The 26,876-nt window shown below is 48.4% G+C and overlaps 1 protein-coding gene across 4 annotated transcripts; it reads right to left on the bottom strand.

Moving 5' to 3' along the window:
* Positions 1 to 568: 568 nt before the first annotated feature.
* Positions 569 to 17,522, bottom strand: Sidt2 (SID1 transmembrane family member 2). 4 transcript variants are annotated; one of them, XM_026396331.2, is made up of 28 exons: positions 16,850 to 17,522; positions 14,825 to 14,946; positions 14,394 to 14,558; positions 14,262 to 14,307; positions 13,751 to 13,852; positions 13,559 to 13,642; positions 12,743 to 12,842; positions 12,372 to 12,437; positions 11,196 to 11,289; positions 10,766 to 10,818; positions 10,408 to 10,419; positions 9,961 to 10,032; positions 9,453 to 9,524; positions 9,207 to 9,269; positions 8,260 to 8,378; positions 7,917 to 7,990; positions 7,768 to 7,834; positions 7,162 to 7,235; positions 6,896 to 7,019; positions 6,463 to 6,580; positions 5,691 to 5,827; positions 5,405 to 5,513; positions 5,025 to 5,101; positions 4,800 to 4,846; positions 4,422 to 4,527; positions 3,729 to 3,839; positions 2,068 to 2,181; positions 569 to 1,983 (listed from the first exon to the last, which is right to left on the bottom strand). In XM_026396331.2, the coding sequence occupies exons 1-28, from the start codon at positions 17,030 to 17,032 to the stop codon at positions 1,921 to 1,923; spliced, it is 2,574 nt and encodes an 857-aa protein (XP_026252116.1). In that variant the 5' UTR covers positions 17,033 to 17,522; the 3' UTR covers positions 569 to 1,920. The 4 variants fall into 4 exon arrangements, with proteins under 4 accessions (XP_026252116.1, XP_026252118.1, XP_026252117.1 ...); XM_026396333.2 differs by lacking the exon at positions 9,207 to 9,269; XM_026396332.2 differs by lacking the exon at positions 10,408 to 10,419.
* Positions 17,523 to 26,876: the final 9,354 nt, after the last annotated feature.

Here is a 26,876-nt window from a genome sequence, read left to right as displayed (position 1 = left end):
TTGTCCTCGGCCTGCTGAACTCTAAACAATTAACCTTCCAAGAATATCTCAAAATCCCCTTCTCTTGGGGCTTGCCCACCATCCATTACCATCTTGTCATCCCTGACCACCACCTTGCCATGGCCTGCACACACTGTCCACTAAAGCCATATCCGGGAGCACTGCCTGGGCCTGCAGCCTGCAGAGCTGGGAAATGCTCAGGCAGAAATGAAGCTGGTCTCAGCAGGGTGGGTGGAGGCCAGGTAGGTAGAGGCAGTTGCTATTTGCCAGGTAAGGGGGGATCTTAGAGGGTAGATTGCATGGCAAAGGCTTTTCCAATATCTGTGCCCAACACAGTGCCTGGTATAAAGTAGGCCCCCAGCAAATGTTTATTGACTTAATGCTGTTGTTCAAGGCAGAGAAAAACACGGGGGAATCAAGAAACCTAATGCAACCATGGCATGGAAAAGAGAAAGGTCTCAAGAGAAATGGGACCTGGAGAACACTGCCCCTCACCACAACCAGTGTCAACATCTCCACCCAGGACATAAGAGCAAACAAGGGCCCAGGAACTGCATCTGGTTGTCTCTTTATTGAATGCACTCATTCATAGAAAACACAAACACAACCATAGCATGGAAAGACAAACCAGGGCTCTGAAACAAAAGACCCAGACCCATCTCCTCTCCCCAGCCCAAGCAGAGCTATAAAAACAACTTGGGGAGAATAATGCACATTCCCACCCCGAGGCAGAGGCCTGACCTGATGGCCCCTGTCCTTGGCATCTGGAATGGACCAGGTGAGGTGAAGGGAAGCCAAGGACTGGAGTGGCCAGGAGGCCCAGAGCTGGGGGCATCTCCATGTAAACTCCAAGGTGTGTGTGTGTGTGTGTGTGTGTGTGTGTGTGTGTGTGTGTGTAAAACTAACAAAGAACTTGGCTGGAGCCTGGACGGAAACTCAGAAGCCAGCCCTGGGTCCTAGAGTGAGGCTGAGCCTGGGGACATAAAGGACAATGGCATGTCCCTTTCTTTCTAAAGTAGGCACTGGGACTCTTGTGGCCATGGTGAAGGCTGGGCTCTGCACCATCCCTTCATTGCCGCTGGACATTCTTGGGCAGTGTCAATGGCACTGAAAGACCCCAGCTGGGGCTTGGCAGGACAGAGGGTATAGAAATACAGGAAGGGACGGACAGGTGAGTTACTTTTCCTTCCAATCCTGGTGCTGGCATCAGTCTGAGCACTCATGGGATGAGAGGGTAACATCTGAATCCAGCCCTTCAGACAAGAGGCAGCTCTCAAATTGAGCTGACTCTCATTGCCAAAGAGTCAGCCCGAGTGCACGTCGAGGGAGGAGGGTCCTGCCCTGGGCCCCTTGCAGGCCTTAGCACCAAAAGCCTGGCACCAACCAGCCAACCCCTGAAATCCCACAGCCATATCCATCCTGGGCAGTGATGGCAGCCAGGAACAGCCCCAGAGAACTGTGATCATGGGTCAGGGCAGAGAATCAGGCCCCAGTCCAGGCCCTGGAGCAGGAGCATGGGAGGAAGAAAGGGCTTTGGGTCCCAGGCTGAGGGGGAGGAGAAGGATGGGCAGAATGGAAGGCATGAAATGGGGAGGGCATTGCCTTCTCTCCTTCCTCCTGAAGAGGGACAAACAGCCAAGGAATGGGACCACAGAAAGCCCCAACACTGAGAAGAAAGCAGCAGTTTGGCCAATGTCTGGGGTATCAGGGAGCAGGCCTCCTCTCTTGCAGAGGGCAGCTGCGAGGCCCATGCCACCCTGTGACTGTCCCAAGTTAGGTCTGGACTAGACCTTGCCGTCCCGCTGCCACCCAGTGCTGGGCAGCAGGCCTGGGACTCACACCTCCAGAGCTACAGAAGCACCTGGCAGGTGACAGAGGAGCTCAGAGCCCCATGAGGTGAAGCGAAGGGTCTGGCTCCTGCTAGAAGACATAGATCTTGTCCCGTTGCACAGTATCCAGGTCGTCATCCAGTGTCAGCAACACCTGGGAGATGGCCACTGCATCAGGCACAGAGGAAAGAGGCAACCTCTGCCCCCACCCACCCTTCCACCTGGGCTCAGTACATACCAGGAAGGACCCAAACATGGCAATGGAGGACAAGAAGTGCCAGATGTCATGGTCATCAAAGAAGTCGAGGAGGATGCAGTCCCGGTTGTGCTCCCTTGACTCTGCAGGGGTTTTCTGGGGGAAGCACAGGGAGAGCTACCTCCTGACCCTGCCCTGCCCTGCCCTGGCAAGGCTAGGGCTGGGCCCACCTCCAGTATCACTCCAGGACACCCCCACTTCCCAGCTGGTCAGGAAAGCGCCTTGTTCTGACTTGTCTCTGGTCCTCATCCCCCACATCTAAGAAATGGACTTTTGTTACAAATTTCTGCCCAAGTTTGCTGCCTTCTATTCTTTCCTTTTATTTTAGTCTCATCCTCCCCCCTTCAGATTCTTCTTCCCTTATCTAAAAGCAGGGAGACATGATTAACTGAAGATGCCATAAACTCAAAAGATCCCCAAAGACACAGCTGACTCCTAACTCAGCACCCTGCCTTGGACTTAACCCTTGCTCTTATCTGTCCTTCAGGCTTACTGTTTTCTCCAGCACTACTGTCAGGTCATAACCTTGCTCCAGACAACAGCAGCCATGACCTGAGATTCCCAAGGTCCTCCCTACTCTATCTACAACCTCACCCCCCAAACATCTACAACCTCTACCCCCCAAACATTTACCGATCACCCACCCTGTATCCAGGGCTATCTGCTAAGTTAAGGGCTCAGGCAGGACCACAACCCATCCTGCCCTCGAGGATCTTGCAGTCCTTGCTTGGTTCCCAAACTGGTACATTCATTGACCTCCAAATCTACCTTATTCATTTCTACCTCTGTATCATTACTCAGGTCAAGCATTTCTGGGCCACAGGGCTCTTCCCCATCACCCAGAGCCTTTATGGCCAAGAGCAAAGCCTGCTTCCTTCAGAAAGTTTTCCTGGACCTCCTAACTCACAGAGGCCTCTCCGTCCTCTGTCCTGAATACCCATATCCTAGCTTACCCTTGCTCTTCATTTTAAATATGTTGTAAACAGCAAGATATAAACTAGGGGCTGGGATATAGCTCAGTGATAAGAGTATCTGCTTAGCATGTGCAAGGGCCTGGGGTTCATTCCTAACACCAAAATAATAAATAAAACTGAAAAATGAAAACGCAAGAGATCAGTGACTCTCTTGAACTAGATATAAGTGCCTCATAGGTAGATATCATGTCAGACTTAGTTCTGACTACAGATTCAAAGCCCTACACACAGCAGTGCCCTTTGAGGTTGGGGAGAGAGTCTGACAGCTCTAGCTTGAAACCCCAGCTGCCACTCACTGGCTGTGTGCCCCTGGGGAGGTCACTTGGCCTCTCTGAGATTCAGCTGCCTCATAAGTAAAATGGGGGGGGCTAGGGATGTGGCTCAAGCGGTAGCGCGCTCGCCTGGCATGCGTGCGGCCCGGGTTCGATCCTCAGCACCACATACCAACAAAGACGTTGTGTCCGCCGAGAACTAAAAAATAAATATTAAAAAAATTCTCTCTCTCTCTCTCTCTCTCTCTCTCTCCTCTCTCACTCTCTCTTTAAAAAAAAAAATAAGTAAAATGGGGCTATCTTGGTGCTAGAATGTTGAATATCAGGAGAAGTAATGAGAAAGCAACTATGGAAGTGCTGGCCCACAATGAAAATCAGCCTGGGAGTGACTCCTCACCTGCCAGGTGCTGAGTCCCTGGAAGAAGAAGAAGAGTGCAAAGCCCCAGACCACAGAGGTACAGACGATGCAGAGCAGGGGGATGAGCTTGATCCTCTCTCCGCTCCGGAGCTGGGTGGGGGTCGGGGGAGAAGTGGGCTGAGAGCCAGGACTCCCCCAGGCCACATCCTGGCCTTCCCTGGATCCCCTCTCCTAGGCCTCTCAGACTCCCAGGACTCACTCCTTAGGAAGCCTTCCTGGATTCACAGCACCTCATGACTACAAGCTCATTCAGTCCCATGCAAGCAGCCTAGTCCTCACCCTGATATTCACCCTCTCTGGGCTTCCATGTACCCAGAACCCTGTGCCAACAAAGGGTCCTGGCCAGGGGGCTCTCCTCTCCCACTGCATGGCCTGGGGGTCCCTTGGGAGCCCCCGGTCCTTAGAGGCTCAAGCCCATCACTGACAAAATGAGCTACACCTCCTCAACCTCTTCAGCAACCAAAGGGCCCTGGGCTGGGATGCAGCTTGGTAGCAGGGATCTTGCCCAGCAGTGGCTCCCAGGGGTCAAACACAAGAGGGTCTAGCCTCCTGCTGTTCAAACCCCACTGGCATAGACAGACGAGCAGAAAAATTCTCACTCCACCTCAATGCAGGCCTGGCAGGCCAGAAGCAGAGCAGCTGACAGAGGAGGCTCAGTCCTTCCCCGCTCACCTTCATAATAATGTAGAAGGCAAAGTAAAGCAGCAGGTTGCAGATACCGATGGCCAATAAATAGGAGGCAAAATCATTGGGGCGCATGATGAGCCCATAGGCAGCCCTGGGAAGAGGGTGAGAGGCTAGTGAAGAGGGGAAGGCCGAGAGCAGAAGGCTCTCCTTTGCCCCCACCCACCATGCTTGACCATGATGTTGGACTTGGTTCAGAAGCTCACAGAAGATTCTGAAAACCCAGGGACCAACACCTCTTTCCTCAGCCCCAATTTCTGGTGCCCAAGGTTTATAAGTTTTCCACAGCCCCTGAGGCAGCCAGTGGCTGGCCACATCCCCAGCTGTCTGCCCAGCCAGGCTACCACAGCCAATGGCCACACTCACAGCGACCAGTTGATAATGTTGCCCATGACCAGCAGCACCATGCGGTCCTGGGGGGAAGCAGAGACACGGGGACTGAGAGGGGGAAGAGAAATAGGGAGAGAAGTGGCAGAAGGCCCAAGTCAGCTGGTCCCCACCCCTACCCTGGATTTCCCACTACACCTCCCTATCTCCCTGGAGGGAACTGACTATATGGAGGAGAAAGGGGCTGGGGAGCTGGGCAGGTACCACATAGAGGGGCCCGCTGCACTGCCGGATGCAGTCCGTGTAGAGCACGTGGAGGATGCGGCGGAAGATCCCCGAGTCTGCAAGGAGGAGGGCACGCAGCTGAATGTCATGGGCACCCTTCTTTGCTGGACCCCTGGCCTATGCCAGCTGAGAGGAGCCAGGGCCCAGAGAGCCCAGGAATGCCAATGCCTTTTCTAATTCCTCACCCAGTGGTACCTCCACAGGGGCCAAGGAGCAAAGCAGGAGGACAAGCTTGATCTCCAGTGGAAGGACATAACCAGGGGGTCTCTGCAGATCTAAGTCCCTGAGGCCACTGACCCCTCATTCCAGGGGGCTTCCCAGCCTCCCCCTCACACATCTTGCCCTGAGCATGCCCTCACCCAGCTTCCAGCGGCCCATGTAATAGAGCTGTGTGCTGAGGAGCAGGGTGGCGATGATGTGAATGACAGAAAAGACAATCCAGAACACCGTGTTCCCTTTGCCAAAGACCTGTCAGGAGGCCACAGGAGGCATAGCTGAGGGGTGCTGGTGGCACCCACTCCCATGCCTGTCCTTGCTAGGGCTGGCTGTGCAGCCAGGCTAGGATTTCCCTTAGGGAAGGAACAAGATTTCTCCTGCAGGAGGTGGAGGGGGATGTGCACACCCATGTGTGCGAATGGCCCTCACCACGCCCAACACGGAGAAGAAGATGACAATGGCCAAGCAGGCGTAGGCGCTGTAGGCGCTGGCGTTGATGTCTGGGTGCCGCTTCTGATAGAGCTTCAGCATGCAGAGCCCAGCAATCATGTACATGAATGACGTATCTGGGTTGGGGGACACAGGAGTGAACTACAGAAGTACCACCAGGCTCTGCCCTCTTCCTCTTCTTTCTCTCCTCTGCTCTCTTTCTCTTTCTCTCTTCCTCTCTGCCCTCCTCTCCTCTCTCTGCTCTCTCCTTTTCTTCCCCTTCGGGCAGCCCCCAATAAAATCTCTTGGTTGAAAAAAAAAAAAAGAAAGAAAGAAACATCTACCAGGCCTCAGCAGAGAACTCCCAGGCCCGACAATTAGAGAAGAGGAGAGAGCCCAATGCCTCCTTATGGTCACAGGGTGAGTTGGTACTTAACCTAAGCTCCAGTAGTCCCTAATGTCCCTGCCACCACAATGATGGTCACCAAGAGTCTGACCCGATGACAAGGTCAACTTAGTCTGAATGACTTAGCCTGTGAGCACCCTGACATCAGGGGCCACTTCCTGATGTCCTCTGTTCTCAGTGATGACACATGCCTCCATTCAGGAAAAGATTGACAGCTGCCTGTTTTCTATACTTCAGACATGTGCATTCATATGTCCTCACCCCAGGCTTGGGAGGTTTTACACAGCTGTCGTGGGGATCCCATGGGTGAGGGCTCGGGCAGATCCCTGCTCTAGGTTTACCAGAGAAGAGGGAGACACCGCTCACCAAACTGGAAATTGGTGTAGTTGGGGCAGACGTGATAGCAAGCACTCAGCAGCCCCTCCATCATCAGAGCAGTACCCATGGCATAGAACAGACCAAAGTGTTTGGGGATCCCACATTCCTACAGGGGAGGAAGAGAAAGTGAAATGGGAAGGGAAGAAGGGACCCCTAAGAGAGAACCCCGAGAGGAGCAGAGTGGGATGTATATTGAGTGGGTGTACGTGCCAGGCAGGACAGAGAGGGCAGGGCAGGGCAGGGTTAGACTGGACAAGGGAGGAGAGGGTGGAGCAAGATGGGGCAGTACAGGGCTGAGCAGGGCAGGTCTGGGCACAGCAGAGCTGGGCTGGGCAAGGCCATGCCTGCCAGAAAGGATGCACTAGAGCCAAAGCTCAGAGTGTGTGCCGGAGCTGGTCTCAGCAGGCAGCAGCTCACTCACCAGGGCATAGAGGTCATTGCGCAGCAGGGCCCTGTTGTGGTTGATCTCCCGCTGCAGGATGATGAGCAGGAAGAGCAGCCCCAGCAGGATGTACCCCAGGTTGCTGAGGATGTTGTTGAAGGCGCTAGAAGGAACAACACAAGGCACATTGCCTAGGCCTCACACTCAGGCCTCTTCCCCAGCCCAGGCAGGCACTTCACAAAGCCCCTGCCCCTTCCCCAGTTCACCACTGCCCTGGAGAGGGGAACTCCCAGCACAATCCCCACCTGAGGTTTCCCAGTGGGTGGGCACACAGGAAGTTGTAGTAGCAGATGTCCTGATTCCCGGTGACATTCACCACCTGCAGCAGGAATGGGGCAGGAAATGTGGCTGCTAACGTGCCAGATTCAGTTCACAGCCCATGCCACACCACCTGGGCCAGACTGACAAGACGGTAAGTGTACACACAGCATGTACATGTAGTACCCAGGGGACGTGCTCTTTTAGAAAAAAGGGATGCCAAGTGGCAGTCATTATCTACCCCCCCCCCGTAGCTGTGGCTGAAAACCCCAAGGCATGATCATGACAGAAGTTCCTGTCTCACAGTCTAGAGAAAAGGGAAGAGAAACCAACTCTTACAAAGTCCTGTGATGTTTGTTTCAAAATTCTCACAACATTGCTTATATGTTGCCCCATTTTGCAGACAAAGAAACTGATGCTCAGGGAGGTTAACTGATTTTTCAAAGCCTCTCAGCTCATAGGCAGAACTAGGATTGGAAACCTGGCAATGGAATCTAAGACCTGCACTCACTGCAGAGCTCCCAGCTAGGAGGCTCTGAACATAAGGGCAGAGTCCTGAACTGTGGCCAACTGAGCCAGCCCCTGCCTCTCACCGTCTGGTAGGTGATCACCAGCTGCACCACAGGAAGGGCGTAGAAGACAGCAATGGTGGCGATGTTCCTGAGGAGCAGCAAGGAGCAGTGAGGTGGGCAGGACTGAGAAGCACTCCACCTCCCACAAGGAACCGGCTTATCCTGCTCACCAGAAGTAGATCTGGTACTTCTTTCGAAGAACACGCTTGTCCTTCCGTGCCAAGTCAGCCACATAGAGGTATTGCTGAGGAGAATCAGGAGTGAGCCCCACTTACCACTAGCTGGGAGAAGGGGCCTCCCTCAGACAGGCCCAGCTCAGTGTTCTAGGCTATCCCACTGCTGTAACCAGTTAGACCAAGAGGGACTATGCTGGGGTCAAGGGGTCGGAGGGAAAGTTAGTTTCCACTGAGCGCTCTCCCTCTGCTTCCCTGATGAACCAGATGGCTAGGGCCTCAAATAAAAGGTTCCTTCCTCAGAAAACCCCTGACCAGGGCCAGGCGCATGGTGTCAGACCTTGGTGCGAATGACATTCTTGTCTGAATCGATGTCGGTCAGTGTGTCATAGTCATCCTCCTCCACGGAACTCATGGAGTCCAGTCGTGGTCGAGGGCCCACTGGATCAAAGGGGCGGTCTGAGAAGGGCAGGAAGAAAGGGGTCAGCTATTGGGCACAAAACCCAAGGTCTGCCCCCACCCATCTGAGGCAATTGTCAAAATTACTAGGCTCTGGGGAAGTGGCAAATTGTGGACTAAGGCTCAGAGCTGGGGTAGAGGTGGGCCCAGGTGCTGGGAGACATCAGGTGCTCCTAAGTCAGGGGGGAGTGACAGGAGTTCTGCAAAGAGGCCACCAACCAGGGTCAGCTCCAGATTTGCTCCCCTCCTGGCTCTCCTCCCTAAGGTAGGGCTCCCAGGCAGGACATTGAGCAGACCCCAAGCCCCAACACAAGCAACAAGATTGAACTTGGCCAGTCATGCTGATTAGAAGGTGCCCAGCCATGTGGATTCTGAGAAGACACTGCTGGGAACCTCACTAAGTTCAAGACCCACTGAGCCTGGGGTGCAGGCAAGGGCAAGAGGCTGACTCCAGGAAGAGCACCTCTCCTTGACCTCATCTGTCTCTTGCCTACAGAAGCTTCCTCCTATGACCTCACCTGACCAAAGCCCCACAGGCCAGAATGTGACTCCCATGTTCAGAAGCCTGTCCCCAGCAGACTGGGGAGAGGGTGCTGGCAAATGAGACAGCAAACTATAACATCTGACCTGTGGTGGCCAAGGTGCCAGCCCACTGGCATCAGGGGCCAGTGCCTGTCTCTCTCAGAAGACACACAGGCTAGCATTACTGGCATTAGATGAGGAAGCCATGCACCAAGCATCTTTCTGACCCTGGAGCCAGCAGGCCCCAGTCAACCGCCCTGGCAGGAGCTGATTGGCAGGGCAGCCCCACCCCCTCCCCACATCTACCCATGGCAATGCACAGCTGCCGCATCTGGCCAGAGGGGAGGCGCCGCTTGAACTGGTCGTGCCCTTCAAAGGAAAGGGAAAGTTACCAAGGAACTGGGGCCAAGGAGGAAAGGATAAGGGAGGACAGGGGCAGAACAGCAGGCAACTGCTGGATCCAGCATCTGGCAGAAGAGGCAACCGCCCACCATGACACTTCACCCAGCCAACAGCAGCCCTGTACCACACACCCCTGCCTGTCCCACTTACCCTGGTAACCATAAGAGAGGTCCCCAGTACCAGCACTGTCAACCAAACCATCAGTAGATCCGGAACCATTTTCTGCAGGGAATGTAAATGGTGAGGTATGTGGGGAAGGGACACTGGACCCATCCTGATGGGGCTCTGAGTAGCTGTGAGGGCACAGGCATTAAAAAGCCAATGGCAAATGAATTACAGTAGATGGGATAGAGAGAGAAGAGGGGAGGGGAGGGGAGAGGAGAGGGATAGTAGAGGATAGAAAAGGCAGCAGAATACAACAGACACTAATATGGCAGTATGTAAAAACGTGGATGTGTAACCGATGTGATTCTGCAATCTGTATAAGGGGTAAAAATGGGAGTTCATAATCCACTTGAATCAAATGTATGAAATATGATATGTCAAGAGCTTTGTAATGTTTTGAACAACTAATAATAATAATAATAGTAAATCAATAAAAAAAAAAGCCAATGGCCACTTCAGCAGTGGGCAAGCAGTCTCTGGTTTTGACACGTACCAAAGGAGCCATAGTTGTAACCCTCATAGGAGGAGCTGCCAGGAAAGGAATCAGCCAGGACCCGAGGGTGCCCTGCAATGAGAAGTCAAGATTCCCTTACCCTGGAAGCAAAGAGAGGCCTAGGGCCAGGGGGAAGAAGGAAGGGACAATCCAAAGAAGACAGTTATAAAGGGGCCACGTCAACAGTGAAGAATAAGTACCTCTCCAGGCAAATACCTCACTACCACCCACCACTACTACCAGATGCCCTGAACTCCAATAAGTTCAATGGAAACACGTCACCCTGTGCTCTCCCTAAAGAGAGAGGAAGTCAAAGAAAATATGTACTAAGCTACCAGCAGCAAGGACAAATGACATCCAGCTGCTCAAGTTCCCCCAGACAGCCCTTGTGCTTCACCTCCCTCCCCTTTGACAATAGCTCCTCTACCCACAGCACCTGGAGCTTACCAAGGAGAGAAGCTGAGAGAGAAGGTCCCAAGCAGGAGGAAGAATAGAAAGAGAGGGCGGGGTGGGGGGGGGGGAAGAGAATGGAAAGTTAATAATCTCAAAGACTGTAAGCAGCACTGCCTGTGACAGACAGCGTAGCTAGACATGGAGAACAGACCACACAACAGCTTCCAGGGTACACATAGGGATGGACAGCAGAAGACACCAGCCCTGCTTCCATCTGTGGAATGTCACTCCCAATCCAAACATTCAGAAACCCACAACCCTTCCTCCTCTAACCACACAGAGAACCATCCACCACTTTCCCTCCCCAGGACTAAGCAAATCCTGCCCTCCCACCCGGGCCCTTTAGAGATACCACTTTCTGGGCAGACTCGGTCTATGGCCACCAACAGAGTCTTCTTCTTCTGCCTGCAGTGACAGAATCAAGAGGATACCCAGACTGGGTAAGATGAAGATCCCTCCATGCTAAGTTGACCTCCCTTCTACCCTCTCTACCTCATTCTGATTCCTATAACCCTAAACCCCAACCTTGATCCTGGGTTCCTCCTGGGCTGAGGAGCTATGTGGGGTCTCTATACCTGGGAAAGAGATTGAGGTTCCCCTTCCTGGTCAGTTTCCAGAGAAGTGGCCTTTGGACCACAGATTCTAATAGGCACCTGCCTTGCATTGCCCTGAGGACAGTTAGGAGATAACCCTGAGCCAGCTCAGATCCTGCCAGGCTATCTCACTCATACCCCCTGCCCACCTACCCTAGACCAGGGGAGGGCTCGGCAGTTCCATCTTACCTCCAGTTCTCCCAACAGGCCAGGAGGACGGTCAATAGGTAAAAGGAGAGAAATATGCCCAGACAGAAGAGCATCCCACCAACATAGGCCTCGGCTACAGGAAAGGAGGCAGAAAGGTGGACAACACAAACCTTTCAACATTACCATCATGATGCCCAAGGGCCTTCATTATCTGGCTCTTCTGCCCAGCCCAACCTCTCACCACATAACCCCTCAAATGCAGTGCCTCAGCCAGTATAAACAACTGACAGTACTCTAACTGCACTAAGCTCTGACATGATCCTGTCTTTGCTGATGTTGCTTCTTGGGCTAGAACTTTTCTTCTACTTCTCGAAAACCCCATCTTGACCACATTCAAACCACAGCACAGGGACTGTGCCTTTTAGGATGCCTTCTCAGTCCTACATTCCCACAGTGACTTGTCCTTTGCTCATCACAACTTTCGGCACCCTGTATAGCAACAGCCTCCTGTCGTCTACGTAGGAGCTCCTTGAGAACTATAGCCCTGGGACAGCACCTGGCACCCAGGAGGAGCTCAATCAATATTTGCTGAGTCAATGAGTCACTCAAGGGGCAGCTTTTCTCCTCTCATCAAAATCCCTTATTTTTATCTTATACTCTCAAGCTTATAAAGCCCCATTTATGAGGACTAGGTTGTGGCTCAGTGGCAGCGTGCTTGCTTAGCATGTGTGAGGCACTGGGTTCGATTCTCATCACCACATAAAAAAATAAATAAATAAAATAAAGGTCCATGGATGACTAAAAAAACATTTAAAAAAAAAAAGCCCCATTCAATCACTCAGTAAATATTTATTGAGTACTATCTAGGGTCCAGCACTTTGCTACTAATTTTCTGCTAAGCCTAAAAACTGAGTTTAATAGGACTATCTTATTATTTCTGTTGCAGAGGACCTAGGAGATTCCTCCGCTGACAAGTGACAGAGAGTGCACTAGAACTCAGCTGTTCCATCTTTCGCCATGGACTCTGTCCCACGTTACACTGGATCCCCCTTCAGGATCGTTCCATCTTGAAGTCTGCCAAGATACCTGTTCCCTACCCGTAAGCCTACTTGAGTAGGTCCTTGTCACCCTTCCCGATCAGAGAGCACCCTCTCTCCTAGGTCTGAGAGGAATAACCAGAGAAGCTCCCTATCCCACTCAGCTCCGCACACTCACATGTGACTGCTTGAGATACCAGCACTGACAGGGTTTTCTGGCGGTGCCCTTGATCGACTGGCTCATCTGGAAGAAAAATGTCAAAGTGCCAAAGATGGTTACCTGGAGCTTAGCTAGAATTGGTAGGAGCAGGACACAGAGTTCAGGGCCAAAACCTCATGATCTGGAGGGCTAGTAATAGCACAGTGGTAGAGTGCACATTTAGCATACATGAGGTCCTGAGTTCAATCCCTAGCACCACAAAAAGGAAAAAAAAAAAAAAAAAAAAAACATCTCTCATCAGATCCACCAACAGCCATGCAGGTACTTCCAACTCCCAGGAAGCCACCAAACCTCCCCATACCAAGCCAGGACCAGGGCACAAAATTTACCTTCTACAAAGGGGTAGAAAGGCAAGGAACCCCCACAGGCCTGGTCTTCAGTCTTCACCACTACTACCACGTAAAAGCTGTTGCTGGGGAAGTCTTTGCGCTGTAAGATGATGAGGTAGAAGAGGAGGAGGATCATTCCATCATGGACACAGCGCTTTTCTGAATACTTACTTTGGGCTAGATGTTATGCTAAGCTCTTTAATATATTATTTTACTTAATCCTCAAAAAGATCCCTGAAGGAAGTACTATTATTATCCTTGTTGTATTGACTTAGAGAAGTTAGCTAAGAGTCATATTGCCATTACATGGAAGAGCCAGGATTTTCTAGTTGCAGAACTTCAACCCTAAACCTATACCATGGCCAGGTGAGCAAATTTATATGTGCCTCACATGGGTTGTCCTACTTCAGGCTGAGCAACAGCCAAGAAAAAATGTGGAGATGCCATGTTACTTGTCAGATGCATGGGTTTGATACTGTGAGGTAAAAACATGACTTCCTCTTCCCTGTCCCCAGAATAGGTCGTGGCCTTTGCCAAGGATAACACCTAGTATTAAACAGGACCCTAGGGCCCCTTTCCTCTCCTCACTCACCTTATAAAAATGAAATAAAGACAACAAGAAAGGGAACTCTGCTCTTTCTATTCCTAAGGGTGACTGGGATTATAGTTCAACTCACACATACCAGGGGATCCAAAGTCACAGGAACTAGATAGCTTGTTTCGAGTAGGAATGGGGCAGAGAACAAGGAGCGGATTTGGAAAGCCAGCAGCTTCTCTGTAAGCCGCATCCCCCACAGGACCATGTGCACTTCCTACCTGCACAGTGATGGCTGCTTTCTTGGTCATAGTCTGGTACATGCCGATGAAGGCAACATTGTTGTCCAGGTCATACACAGGGCACTACAGAGGAAAATGGGAAAAGACAGATGGACAGGAACCTGGGCCCTATCCCCTCTCTTTAATGGCCTTGCTACTCATAGGTGGAAAGCAAAAGGGCAGGCAACTTACCAGGACATCCTGGATGGAGATGACTGAGCAGGGGAAGGCCTTTTTGGACGTCACCTTGACAATCACAGAGTCTACTCCCTCAGGGAACTCATACTTGAAGTACTGAGGGCACAGCAAAGGCAAAGAGAATCTTACCTCATGAGCATGCTCTCTTTACGCCCCTAGAAGGTACAGTCTCCCCAGAGCAAGACCCCAGAATCCTCTTGGGTTGGGCAGTGGAGGCTCTCTGGGGAGAGGGGCCTGACCATAAGCACACTTGCGCTCCACCCCCCTTCAACCACAGCTGGGCACTCAAGGCAGTGTCTGGGAGGCAGAGTAGGAAAGATGGGAACCAGACCCATATCTCTGTACTGTTGCTGAATATCTGTCCCTCATCACTGCAGGGATTCCAGAGAAACCCTCCGTGGAGAAAGTAAACACTTGTAAGCCCCAAAAACACCACTGACCACTCTTGCTCTCATGTTTAAGCTCTCCCATTTCTCCTTCAACAGGAGGTCAACAGGGATTTTACCTGGGGTTGGGCTGCAGTGGTATTGAAGGTAAACTGTTCCCCAGTCCTGCAGGACAGAGAAGATCCCCTATAGTCACACCCAGGACTTAGGAATGAAGCTGGTCCCCATGGTCCCCTCTCTACCCTACAGACCTGAGCACAAAGTCATCCATTCGGCTGACCCGGAGCTGATATGTGGTGTTGACTGGTGAGAGGGTGGACACATCCACGTAGAAGTACTGGACCTCAGACTCATTCTTCGTAGGGGGCTGACATAGTGTTCGTTCCACCTTTTGGTAGAGATATTTGCGCTGATACCTGTGGCCCAAAGCAGAGAGTCACAATGTGATTACCGTGCCAGCTGGCCTGCCACTCCAGAGAAGCAAGGCCCAGTTCTTCCCATCAGGTTCCCACACCTCCTGAGCCCTAGGCTGACAAGCTCCAGGCTGGTTGACTTGGCCTTCAGCTACTGACCAGCTTCTGGGCTCAGGCACTGGGGAGAAGAAACAGGGGAGCTCCTGTGTGAGGCTCCAAGCAAGGCCTGGCCCAGGACAACCCCTCCCCCATCTCCAGGTCCTACTCACAGCCCTCGCAGGATTAGGGGCACCTGGAAGGACACCACAGCCTCCTTCTGGCGGACCACAAACAGCAAAGGCGCCCCCTTCTGCTTGTTCAGGACGTTCACGGACACACGCACGCCTTCGGTCTGCAGATGACATGGAGGTACCCTCACTCAAACCTCTCCCCACAATCACTAACACATGCCACCAGAGTCTATGAGCCCTGCCCTCCCTCATCCATCCTGGTCAGGCTGGGACACCATCTATGCTCCAATGCTAGAATAAACCCTGTCTCCAGGAGGTACTGGTGCTAAGTGAAATGAGAGGTTCATGAAGAGGCTGGCTCCTGGCCACAGGTGTGTGCAGGGCAGCAGGACCAGGCACCAAGGGGCCAGCACCCTGACCATAGACAGTGGAGACCTCAGGAGTTTCTAAGATAACCCATTCCTTTTCATGCGCATTGCACACACAGGCCTGCACACGTACTCTAGTAGTATTTTGTACATGTACACACGTACAAACACACACACACACACACACACACACACAGAGAAGAGCAAGAAGTGTTTGCAACCTTCTTCCTTGTAAGCCACGAAACCAGCAGGAAGCTCTGGTTCAACAACTGAAGTGGAGGCCAGAGCCCAGTGGGGATGGGGTAGGAAAATGATGGGGGAAATGTGGGAGGTGTTGAAAACTTAAGTTGCATCCTTAGCTCTAATCAAAGGACAGGACTGTAGAGAAGTCACTTCACATCTCTGAACCTCAATTTCCTCTGGTATACAATAATACCCTCATCTTTGGCTATGTAGGAATATATAGAGAACAGTGGGAGCTTAAATAAAATAAATAAATAAATCCTGGAAATGTTTGTTATTGGGGTACTGAAGCCCAAGGCTTAGAGTAGTATTTTTCTAAAGGCGCAGATCACAGCTTTTTTTTTTTTTTTTTTTTTTTTTGTGTGTGTGTGTGGTACTGGGATTGCACCCAGAGGCATTCTACCACTGAGCTATATCCCCAGCTTTTTTATTTTTTGAAACAGGGTAAACTAAGTTGCCCAGGCTGTCCTTGAACTTGTGAGCCTACTGCTTCAGTCTCCTGAGTAATTGGTATCATAGAAGTGTGCCACCATACCCAGTTAGACATGGTAGCTCTGGGCTGACCCCAGATACGGGGGAAAAAAGGACTCCAAGCAGGAGGAGATCAAACTTCAGAAAACCAGGTACTAAAGGCAGATCCTGGCCTTCCAGAAACCAAACCCTGTCTGCCCTGAAAAGCATTCCAGATTCTCCATTTTTAACTCCACTGCTTTCCAGTAAATCTAGACCCAGTCATGGAGAGAGAGCAAGAAAGTTAGGCAGGAGACCACCCAGCCTGACTGTAAGAGCTCTCCTAGTGTGCTCTACCTAGGGTCTAGACTTCCCAGGCCTAACTACACCCATTCTCAACTCTCACATTTGGGAAAAAAACCAAAGAAAAATTACGGTGAGGCAGATTCTTCAAAGGGGATGGACTAACTCCCTTTCCCTTGCCACCCAACTTGCTGTTGATCTTATCTCTACCATCCTCCACTTGGAAGGCCAGCTGGCTCTCTGAAGTAGGGAGACTACTGGGAAGTCCTCCACTCATCTCCCCAGAGAGTCTGAGTTCTACTTGCCTGGGCAGAGCCTTTCAGTTGCAGGCCTGTCTCATGTGTTGCGGTTGTCTGGGTAAACCCAGTAGCAAGCAAGCTTCCCTTGAACTCAGACCCCACAGGACTAGAGATACTGAGGGTCAGGATATGGAGCAGGCCCAGTGTGCTCAGACCACAGATGGTGGAAGGGAACAGGTAGAAGAGAAGATGGGAATATGATAACTTCAAAAACTGTACCGCTGGAGCTTCAGAGAAACATTGATGAAAAAAAGGATTGCTCAAAAGGCTCCCGTGTGGTTCTGGGAAACAACCCCAGCCGGGTACCTGGTTCATGGGGCCTCCTAAAAGAGCAGGGGAGTGGAAGCAAAGCCTAGCCCTTCTGCTCACCCACTCACCACCGGCCCAGCCCCAGCCCTCACCCGGTTGCGAGTCACAGTATGGTTGAAGGTGTAGATGTTGACCAGCTCGCTGTTGACTTCATCCACGTAGGTGCGCTCAAACTCTGCGTCTTTCTGCGAGACGTTCTTGGGCCCCAAAAACCCCAGATGGCTCTCGACCGAGGCCACCCAGAGCACCAAGAAGGGCAAGCCCAGAGCGAACATGGCCCCAGCAGGGCGGCAGTGGCAGCGGTAGCGGTAGCAGTGGTGGTGGCGGCGGAGACAGGCGACAGGACACCTTCGGGACGGGTTGCGGCTGCGGCCGCTGCTTCCAGCATCTCACCCGGACCAGAACTTTAACCCCGGCCTGAGATTAGGAAACGTCCCCTCCCCGGAGCCACGGAGGCGCTCCCAGGAGCCCCGGAGGGGAGGGGGCGGCGGGGAGGGGGAGGGAAGGCTGTAGGAAGGGACCCCAGCTCGCGAGGGACTGAGCACGGCCCCGCGACCCTACAGCCCCCGGCCAGGGTTGTGGGAACTCGGGCGGCTGGTTGCCGGGAGCCCAGAGACGCCGGGAGAGGGGAGGAGAAGCCGGCGGCAGGGGCGGCCGCGAAGGGAGGGGGGTCGGAAGGTGAGGGGCGGGATAGCAGCCGGACGCCGTGCGCGGCGGCGAGTTTTCCGGAACGCGGGCTCTTTAAGGGCGGGCGGACGGGGCTCCGGAGCGCTCGGAACTCGGGAAAGTGAGCTGCGCCGCGCGGCGGTAAACAGCACGGCGGCCGGCCCGCCCGCTGACGTCAGGGGAAACTGACACAGATTTAAAGAGCCAAGTCCCGGATTGGCCCTTAAAGGGGCCGCAGCCCTCCCGCTGAAGGGGAAAGTCAGACATCCTCTCCAACTTCTACCTTGCTCCTGCCTCCTCTTTAGATATGCTTCCCCCTCTGGAAGCTTCTGTAGGGATAAGCGGACGTCTCTACGAAGGATCTACAAGTGTTGGGTTCTTGTTGACAAATTTTAATCTTTATGCAAACATAGGACCAACCAGCACCCTCCCAGCCATTACAGCTAACATTCTCAACCACCACCAACTCCGCCACTCCAGCTACGTTTTCTCCCCTGATACTTAAAAAACGAATTAGGAAACCGGACAGGGCAGTGGCCCTGCCGGCAGAGGGGAAGCTGAGGCAGAACTTCAGAAAGAATTCATGACTCTCCCACTGCAGGGGTCACACAGCTGTAAGGATGCCTTCCAAGCTCGTGAGCTATTTCTCTGCTCTGTAGGAGCTGTTATAAAGCTCACGGAAAGATGCTGACCTTGAGTGTAAATCAGTAAAAACTTTTGAAATATTTTGACTCTTTTGAGAAGCTTAAAGAGATACATACACTTTGGTCCAGTAATTCCATTCCTGCATTCTATCCTAAAGAATAACAGTTACAGATACAAATATGTGGGCAACTATGCTTTTCACTGTGATATTTCGGATACTCAAAAGAAGCTATTTGAGAAGGAGTGGTTAAATGCACTATTATCATGAAGTCATCAAAAATGATGCTTGCCACTTTAACGAATATAGAATATGTCACTATATAAGCAGTATACCATATACAATGACATGCACAGAAAAATGTTGAAAAAAATTGTGTACAAAATTAACAAACTGGTCTGGTGACACAAGCCTGTAATCCCAGCGACTCCGGAGGCTAAGACAGGAGGATCACGAGTTCAAAGCTAGCCTCAGTAACTGTGAGACACTAAGCAACTCAGTGAGACCCTGTTTCTAAATAAAATACAAAATAGGGCTAGGGATGTGACTCAGTGGTCGAGTACCCCTGAGTTCACTCTCCAGTATCCTTCCCCCCAAAAAAATTAACAAGGAATATCTTTGAATTACAGGTAATTTTTTAAAACTATGTGTATTGTATATCATTCCCCTATAATTCCAAAAGTATATATTTAAAAAAAGTACCAGAATAATAGAAAACTCACTCTCTTTTGAGCAGTTTTTAAAAAGGCTGGGATTGTGGCTTAGCGGTTGAGCACTCTTCACGCACATGCAAGGCCCTGGGTTCATCCTCAGCACCACATTTAAATATATATATATATATAATCTGTTGTAGTCCAACTACAATAAATATGTAGTCCAACTACAACTAAAAAAAATATTTAAAAAAATACTTTTAGGGGCTGGGGATGTGGCTCAAGCGGTAGCACGCTCGCCTGGCGTTCGTGCGGCCCGGGTTCGATCCTCAGCACCACATACCAACAAAGATGTTGTGTCTGCCGAGAACTAAAAAATAAAAAATATTAAAAATTCTCTCTCTCTCTCTCTCTTTCTCTCCTCTCTCACTCTCTCTTTAAAAAAATAAATAAATAAAACAAAATTAAAAAAAATAAATAAATACTTTTAAAAGATGTATAAGCATATGCCGGGCACAGTGGTGCGAACCTGTAATAGTCGGAACTTGGGAGGCTAAGGCAGGAGTATCTCAAGTTCAAAGCTACCCTCAACAATTTAACAAGACCCTGTCTCAAAAATAAAAAGGGGGTTGGGGGTGTAGCTCAGTGGTAGAGAGCTTGCCTAGCATGTGTGAAGCACTGCATTTCATTCTCAGCACTGCATGTAGTAAATAAAGGTCCATTAACAACTAAAAAAAATTTTTTAAATAAAAATAAAAAGGACTGGGAATGTAGCTCAGTGAAAAAACGCCTCTGGGTTCAATCCCCAGCAACAAAAATCAATAAATAAAATGTATAAATTTGCTACAATGTACATGTATTCCATTTATAAGACATACTAAATATGTTTAAGGGAAAAGAAATGTGGTTACCTTAAATGCTATCAGACATTTTGGTGAAGCCAGGTAGGCTGGTGGCTCTTAGGAATTCTTTTAGCTGGAAAAATTGCAGCAGTCTCAAGTCAGCTTTTGGCCCTGCCTTACTCCCAGGGCATCATTCCAATGAGGGCTATTTTACCTTATGACCAGTTATAAATATTTATTCATTCCTGCAATAAATATTTAATAAGCACCTACTATGTGCCATGTACTGTTCTAGTTAATGGGCAAATGATGAATGGGAGCATTAGAGCTGGCCCTATCCAAGTACAGCAAACTTAGGGTGAAGGCAGAGCAAGAGGCAGCAACAGGAAAACCCTAGAAAGTCAGCCAGAAGGGCACCTTAGGGGTTTCCTCTACTAACCTTTCCTTGAACGATGAGTAAAGTAAAGCCCAGAAAAGACAACTTATTAGTAGCTTACTATACTCAAGCCTTCTAATTATTTTTACTTTTTTATTTTTTGGTGCTGGAGTTTAAACTCAGGGCCTCATGGATGTAGCTCAGTGGTGGAGCGACCCCCCCAGTCCCTATACTCGAATCTCTTGCACATTAGTCCAGTACTTTTGCCAGCATCTAGACAACCCTGGATCAGAGGACCCTCAAAATAACAAGAGGTTTTTATTTGTTTTTTCTTTTTTGGTATTGGGAATTGAACCCAAGGGCACTTAACCATTGAGCCACATCCCCAGCATCTTTTTATCTTTTGAGATAGGGTCTCACTAAGTTGCTTAAGGACACACTAAATTGCTGATGCTGGCATTGAACTTGCTATCCTCCTGCCTCAGCTCCTGAGCTGCTAGGATTATAGGTGTGCACCACTGTGCCTGGCCCTCAAGAGGTCTTTATAATGAGCCCTCCATGTAGTCAGATGCCCAGTTTGGAGAATCAATGTGGATTTCCATATTCCAACTGAACTTCTCTCTTGATGACCCAGCTCATCTTGCTAGTAAATACCAAGAAACACTCCCCATTGACTTGAGCTCCCTACTTATAGTCTGATGTAATTCAAAGGGCCTACCATTTGCCAGGAACTTTCCTGGGTGCAGTGAGAACAAACTGAGGATTATAGAGTTTCTGCTAAACCCAGGATGGGTGACTAAGGGAAGAAGCATTAAAGTTTGGCCTCAAAGAAAAGAAAAAAAAAAAGTTTGGCCTCTTAGGCTTTTGGGTAAAATGTGACCCTAGACCTTTCAAAAATACAAATATGGGGGGGCTGGGGTTATGGCTCAGTGGTAGAGCACTTACCTCAAATGTGTGAAACACTGGGTTTGATTCTCTGCACTGCATACAAATAAAAAATAAAGGTCCATCAACAATTAAAATATAAAAATTTTAAAAATACACATATGAGGTTCTACTTCACATTTACTGAATCACAGAGGAACTAAAAAATATGGGGTTGTGGCTTAGTGGTAGAGCGCTTGCATTGCACATGTGAGGCCCTGGGTTCAAACCTCAGCACCACATAAAAATAAATAAAATAAAGGTGTCCATCTACAAATAAAAAAAAAATCTGCATTTTAACAAATTCTAAGAGCTTGTGCAATTAAATTTGATAATTAGTGCCGAGTGCCACCTAACTGTGGACTATCCATATTGCTATCTGCTGCTTTTCTCCTCCCACTATCTTGAGAGAAAGAAACTCAAGCAAACTCAGTGATCCTTCTTGCAAGGTCTCCAGGGCTTAACCTTTGAATTCTCAGTCCCCTGGGTGTTTAGGCCTTGTGGGAGCGTAGCAGCCCCAGATTTTCTTGCTGTTCTCCTCGGCAGAACTTTCCTTAGTCTCTGCCCCACCCCCTGGGAGGGATCAATAGGACACAGTTATGAATAGGCCCTTTCTGAAATCTGGCAGAGGAGAGAAGGCCTTTTTGTTAGCTGCTGTAGTCAATACAAAAGAAAAGCAGTGCTGGGTCTCAAAGCCAGACTTGTGTGCAAAGGGGAGATGTGGAGGTCTCAGGGTAGCACTTTCAGTTTTCTGTGCGTGTCTAGCTATTGCATTCTCTGCCACAGTATACAGAAAGCTCAATCCAAAGGGGCCCTAAAGGGGGCAGAGTAGGTAGACTCATATGGCTCAAGATACTCCCTTGTGGGTCAACTTTCCTGAATCTGAGCAGCAAACACACCAAAGACGTGGAACCATTTACAAAGTAGCTGACATAGGTTCCCAGCCTTGCATGGGCCTGCTCATTTTAAGTCACAGGGGATTTGTGAAGTTTGGGGCAAGAGGACCAGGAAGAAACTCTGGCTGGCTAAGGGGTGTTGTTAAAATGAGCCGAAGACTTCACAGGAATAGGATACTATAAAAATCAGTCAATGTGCTATTCAAATCCAATCAAGTATGTAATTTAGAAACCTGGGAGGAACAGAATGGCCGTGCCTATCTGCCTATTGGGGTGTGACAGACCTTAGTGTCAAGTAATGGTATAAATTTAGCACAGAGAAAAAGGTTGCAAAACCAACTTCAAGTGAAGGAAATGGACTTGAAGTTCCTTGTTTTCATCACGACCATAAAAAGGGCTCAGTGTGTCCATTTGGAGCTCAGAATTGTCTGGATCTAGGCAGCCCCAGCAGCAAGAGTTTGGCACTTCTTTCCATCATTTAAGTTCTGTTCTTTCCAGGGCTGCTCTTGTACCTGGACGTCTCTCCTTCAAGGACTGTGAAAACTGGAATCAGATCAGATTGGGACTCAAGAGTCCAAAATACTCCACAGTGGTATTGGGCTTAGCTGCATTCACCACTCTAAACTATTGTCTAGAAAACAGGAAAAGACAAGGGAGAGCAGCTTTGACCAAGTGGGCAGGTCTTTCTGTCTTTCTCCTAGAAATAGATCACTTTCCATTTCCTAAAACTGGGAAATGACTGCAATACATTCAGGCCCTGCATCTGGTTCCCCCTGGCCATATGATAGAACCAACATTAGAGCTTTCCAGGAAACCAGGCTGGTTATCAGGTTACAGGAAACAAGCATATAAATAATTGATCAGTTCAAATCTGTGCCTCCAAAGATCGCTGATAAAGATGAGACAGCCATCCTCCTCCAATTTCAAGAAAGCTTAGGTCTCTTGACAGGCGTGGTGGCGTACACCTATAATACCAGAGACTCAGGAGGCTGGGGCAGGAGGATTGCAAGTTTGAGGCCAGCCTCAGCAACACAGTGAGGCCCTAAGCAACTTAAAAAGACCCTGTCTCAAAAAAAAAAAAAAGGCCTCAGTAGTAAAGTACCTATGGTTTCAATTCCTAGTACACGCACGCACATACACAAAATTAATAAAAGCAAGCAAGCAAACTTAGGTCTCTAAGATGTTCGAAGATGTACCTCAAGAACTTTGGCCATCTCTGGCTGTATTTAAAGATTACACATAGCCATCCAATTGTTATTCCAAGTTGTTCTCAGTAACAGAAAGGAATCCTCTCTTTTCACTTGGGCCACATCTCAGGATATATCTCATACCTTCTCCTAATCTATTGGTCCTCAGATCCCTCACAAAGATGATTTTTGTCATTCATAATATCTTTGAACCTGTCTAGCTTTTTCTTTTACCTTCTCTGTCCTATAAACATCATCTTTATTAATTCCATCTAGTTCTAATCAAACTATTCAAAAAGAATTCTCAGAAAGTATTTAAATTTTTTTTTTGTAATTGTAGATGGACACCTTTATTTATTTTTATGTGGTGCTGAGGATCGAACCCAGTGCCTCACACATGCTAGGCAAGCCCCTAAGCTACAGCCCCAGCCCCTCTCAGAAAGTTTTATATTATGTATTGCATCTGTTGTGTTGTTCGAAAGTGTGTTGTTTCAGTTTTGCCTTTATTCATCACTAGCAGAAATAATCTCTCTCATAAGCAGCATCATGGTGTCATCTGAAAGAACTAGGCATAAAGATCAAAAGATTTGTGTGACTATTTCAATTCTAACAGTTACTGGATAGATGACCATGAACAAATTACTAGATTTCCCATTCATTCATTCATTGCCTAGTTTTGTACTATTCACTAAGCTAGGTGCTAGGAACAAATAAAATTAAAACACATTCTTTGTTCTTAACAACTCATAATGTAGTAGTATAAAGAAAAAGGTAAGCATATAGTACAAAATAAGTGCCATAATAAAAGATTTACACAGGGTTATCATAGGAACTCAGATGTAAGACCTAATAGACCAAAGTTGAAAATAGGAGAAACAAGAATATACTCTAGGAGGTTTCTCTGTGGGATAGAGAATGAGTAGGAGCTAGCCCAGTAAAGAGGCAGGAGTACATCCCAGACAGGGAGTTCCAACTAAGGGGAAATGCATAGACTTAAGTTCAATGCTAGGGAAAAAAGGGAATGAAAGTTCAAGGGAAAGTGTGAGAGAATAAGAATTGAAAGGAGGGGAGGGCTAGGGCTGGGGGATGCAGCTCAGCATTAGAGCACTATCTCCCATGTGTGGGGCCCTGGATTCCATACTCAACACCACATAAATAAAATAAAAAGGTATTATGTCCACCTACAACTAAAAAAATATTCAAAAAAAAAAAAAAAGAATTGAAGAGGGGCCAGGGCATGGAGACTGTTGGATGTTACATTTAATAGCTTGGACTTGATCTTTTAAGTCAGCAGCTATCAACAAGCATGCTGCAGTACACTGAAGTGTTATGAATGATTTAGTTACAAATGTGCTGGCACAGCTTGATAGATGTGTAAAATCTGCATGTAAATAAAGTAGAATGAGCTAGCAAAAAAGTGAAAGGTAAGAGGCATTGTACAAAATCAGGCCAGAGTCAAAAGACTTCTTACAGTTAGCAAAACATTAAAATCTTTGTTTCTGGGCCATGTAAAACCAGGTAGCTGGTTCAGTGCAGTGCACACCTGTTATCCCAGTTATTTGGGAGGCTAAGGTGGGAAGATCACAAGTTCAAGGCCAGCCTCAGGAACTTAGTGAGACCCTGTCTCAAAATAAAATTTAAAAGGGGCCAGGGGACCCAGCTCAGTGGTAGAATACCCCTAAATTCAATTCCTAGTACCATAGAGGAAAAATATATAAAAACAAAAATGTAGCCACCTTGAGATTCTGTATTTGCCATGGCTTTCCCCATGTTCAGAGTGAGGGACCTTTGTCTTCTAAGCACACCACAACTTCATCCACTTGTGCTAGGCCACTGAAGTTCAGTTGGGGTAATTTGGATTACAGACAAGCAAATCCTCTGGACCTAGACTGCCTTCACTGCTGCTGGGTATTTTTGTTTCCTTTTTGTTACTGGGGATTGAACTCAGGGGTGCTTAACCTTGAACTACATTCCCTACCCTATTTTTTTGAGACAGGGTTTTGCTAAAGATCCCATTAAATTGCTGAGGCTAGCCTAGAACTTGTGATCCTCCTGCCTTAGCCTCCTACATTGCTGGGATTAGTCTGTCCCACTGTGCCTGGCTCTGTTGGATGATAAAGGGTTCATGAAAGCTGCTGATAAAGGAGAGACCTTCATAGATGGAGAGAAATTTGGAATGATTAGATATAGGGGAAGGGCAACTAGGAAAACAAAAATTCCTCAGTTTAATATTTCCACATTTTTACCATGCTATTGAAGTAAGCCATTTTAGTTTAGTAGCAGCACTGTGGTGAAGTGTGATGAATCATACAAAGATTTGTGAAACTTCTATCAAGGAATACTATCGTGGAATATCCACTAGCTTGTGTGGTATATTATCAGGATAGGTACTGATGTCAGCTGAGTAACTGACCTTTGTTCTAGTCTCATAGGTGTAGATCTCATAGAAGAGAATAATTAGAGGAGGCTGCTTTAGTTTAAAAGGTGATAAATGAGCCCATGCTCAAGGTTCATGTCCTACATTCTGTTGTCACATTAATTCAGTCTGATGACACTCACCCAGTTCAGATAAGGCATTCTACCACAGGAACCCAAACTAACCTTTCTGCAAAATGGTTCTAGCCTTTTATGTGGTGGACTTCAAGGGAGTTAGCTGTGCTTTCTGAAGATCTGACTAGAACTCCTCGTTTGACGTTTTCATCTGCAACTGTGGTCACTCCCCACAGCTTCAGAAACTGCTAAACTCCTACCTACTTAAAAGTTATCTTTCTGCAATATATTGCGATTATACTTAAACCTTGAGCTTTTAATTGCTTTTATTCCTATTCTGCTATACTAGAGACAGACTCAGGGCCTAGCACATGCTAGGCAAATACTCCACCACTGACTGAGCTATATATCTAACCCACCTCCTCCTCCTTTTTTTTTTTTTTTAATATTTTTTAGTTGTAGGAGGACATAATGCCTTTATTTTTATTCATTTATTTTTAAGAGTTGCTGAGGCTCGAACTCAGGGCCTCACACATGCTAGGCTAGCACTCCACAGCTGAACCACAACCCCAGCCCTGCCCTCTAACCCTTCTTTAGATTTTTAAATTCATTTAGTCAAGTAGTATTTTCCTATTAATCTGAATTTTTAATAAGAGTAGCTAGGCAATCTTTGAACCCCTTCATGTATACTACCAAAAATTCTTGCTCCATATTCACATTTTCTTTTTACTGCTGGTTTAACGTAGGAAGATAACCAGACAATGCACTTTAAATAATTCTCATTACTATGGCTGCAGAAAGACTGAAGGAACTCCAGACTTGGTTCAAGTGGGAAGACTGTCTTGCTTCATTCCCAGGACCTTCAACTGAAAGGAAACCAGGGATCTGTCCTCAACTTAGCAAATCAAAAGCTGGAGCCAAAAAGATACCTCAGCATGAATTAGCAGCAGCAAGAGCTAGGACTTTTAAGTCAGGTGAAGCTGGGTTCAATTTCTAGATCAACCATTTAAATTACAACTAACCGGGACAAGATTAAAACAAAACAAAACAAAAAGTCTCTGGGCCTCTTAGGCAAGAGTAAAAAGAATGCAGTTACATTAATCACACAAGAGGTTAACAGATGGAAAACACTGTCCTGAGCATTTCTTTTTCCTTGCAGTGCTGGGGATGGAACCCAGGGCCTCATACATGGTAAACAAGATCCCTACTCCTGAGCCACATTCCCAGGCCACCAGGCTTTTTTATCTGGATGGCAAAGAAACTCAGCAGTGCAAACTTTTTCAAGTGCTTAAGTTTAACCTCAGGGCAATAATGGAGAGATTTTCAAAATTAAAAATAAAAACCTGTAAATTGTTAGTGTACAGAATGGAAAAACAGTGCAACCTGGGACATTTTACGTGAATAAATTCTAAACACTGCAGATTAGGGAAAAGGGTCAAAAG

The sequence above is a fragment of the Urocitellus parryii genome, chromosome 4 (genome assembly GCF_045843805.1).
Source record: "Urocitellus parryii isolate mUroPar1 chromosome 4, mUroPar1.hap1, whole genome shotgun sequence".
Lineage (NCBI taxonomy): Eukaryota > Metazoa > Chordata > Mammalia > Rodentia > Sciuridae > Urocitellus > Urocitellus parryii.
Note: the sequence above shows the minus strand (reverse complement) of the source record. Positions and strands in the feature narration are given on the sequence as shown.

Bases quoted from the DNA above. Each gene is read 5' to 3' on its own strand.
- Sidt2 (XM_026396331.2), bottom strand. From the start codon at position 17,032: ATGTTCGCTCTGGGCTTGCCCTTCTTGGTGCTCTGGGTGGCCTCGGTC. The intron at 11,290-12,371 runs GTGAGTGTGCGG...CCTTTCCTGTAG, and splicing joins GGTATCTCAAGCAGTCACAT to CCGAGGCCTATGTTGGTGGG. The intron at 3,840-4,421 runs GTGAGCGGGGAA...ACCCCCACCCAG, and splicing joins CCTTCTACATTATTATGAAG to CTCCGGAGCGGAGAGAGGAT.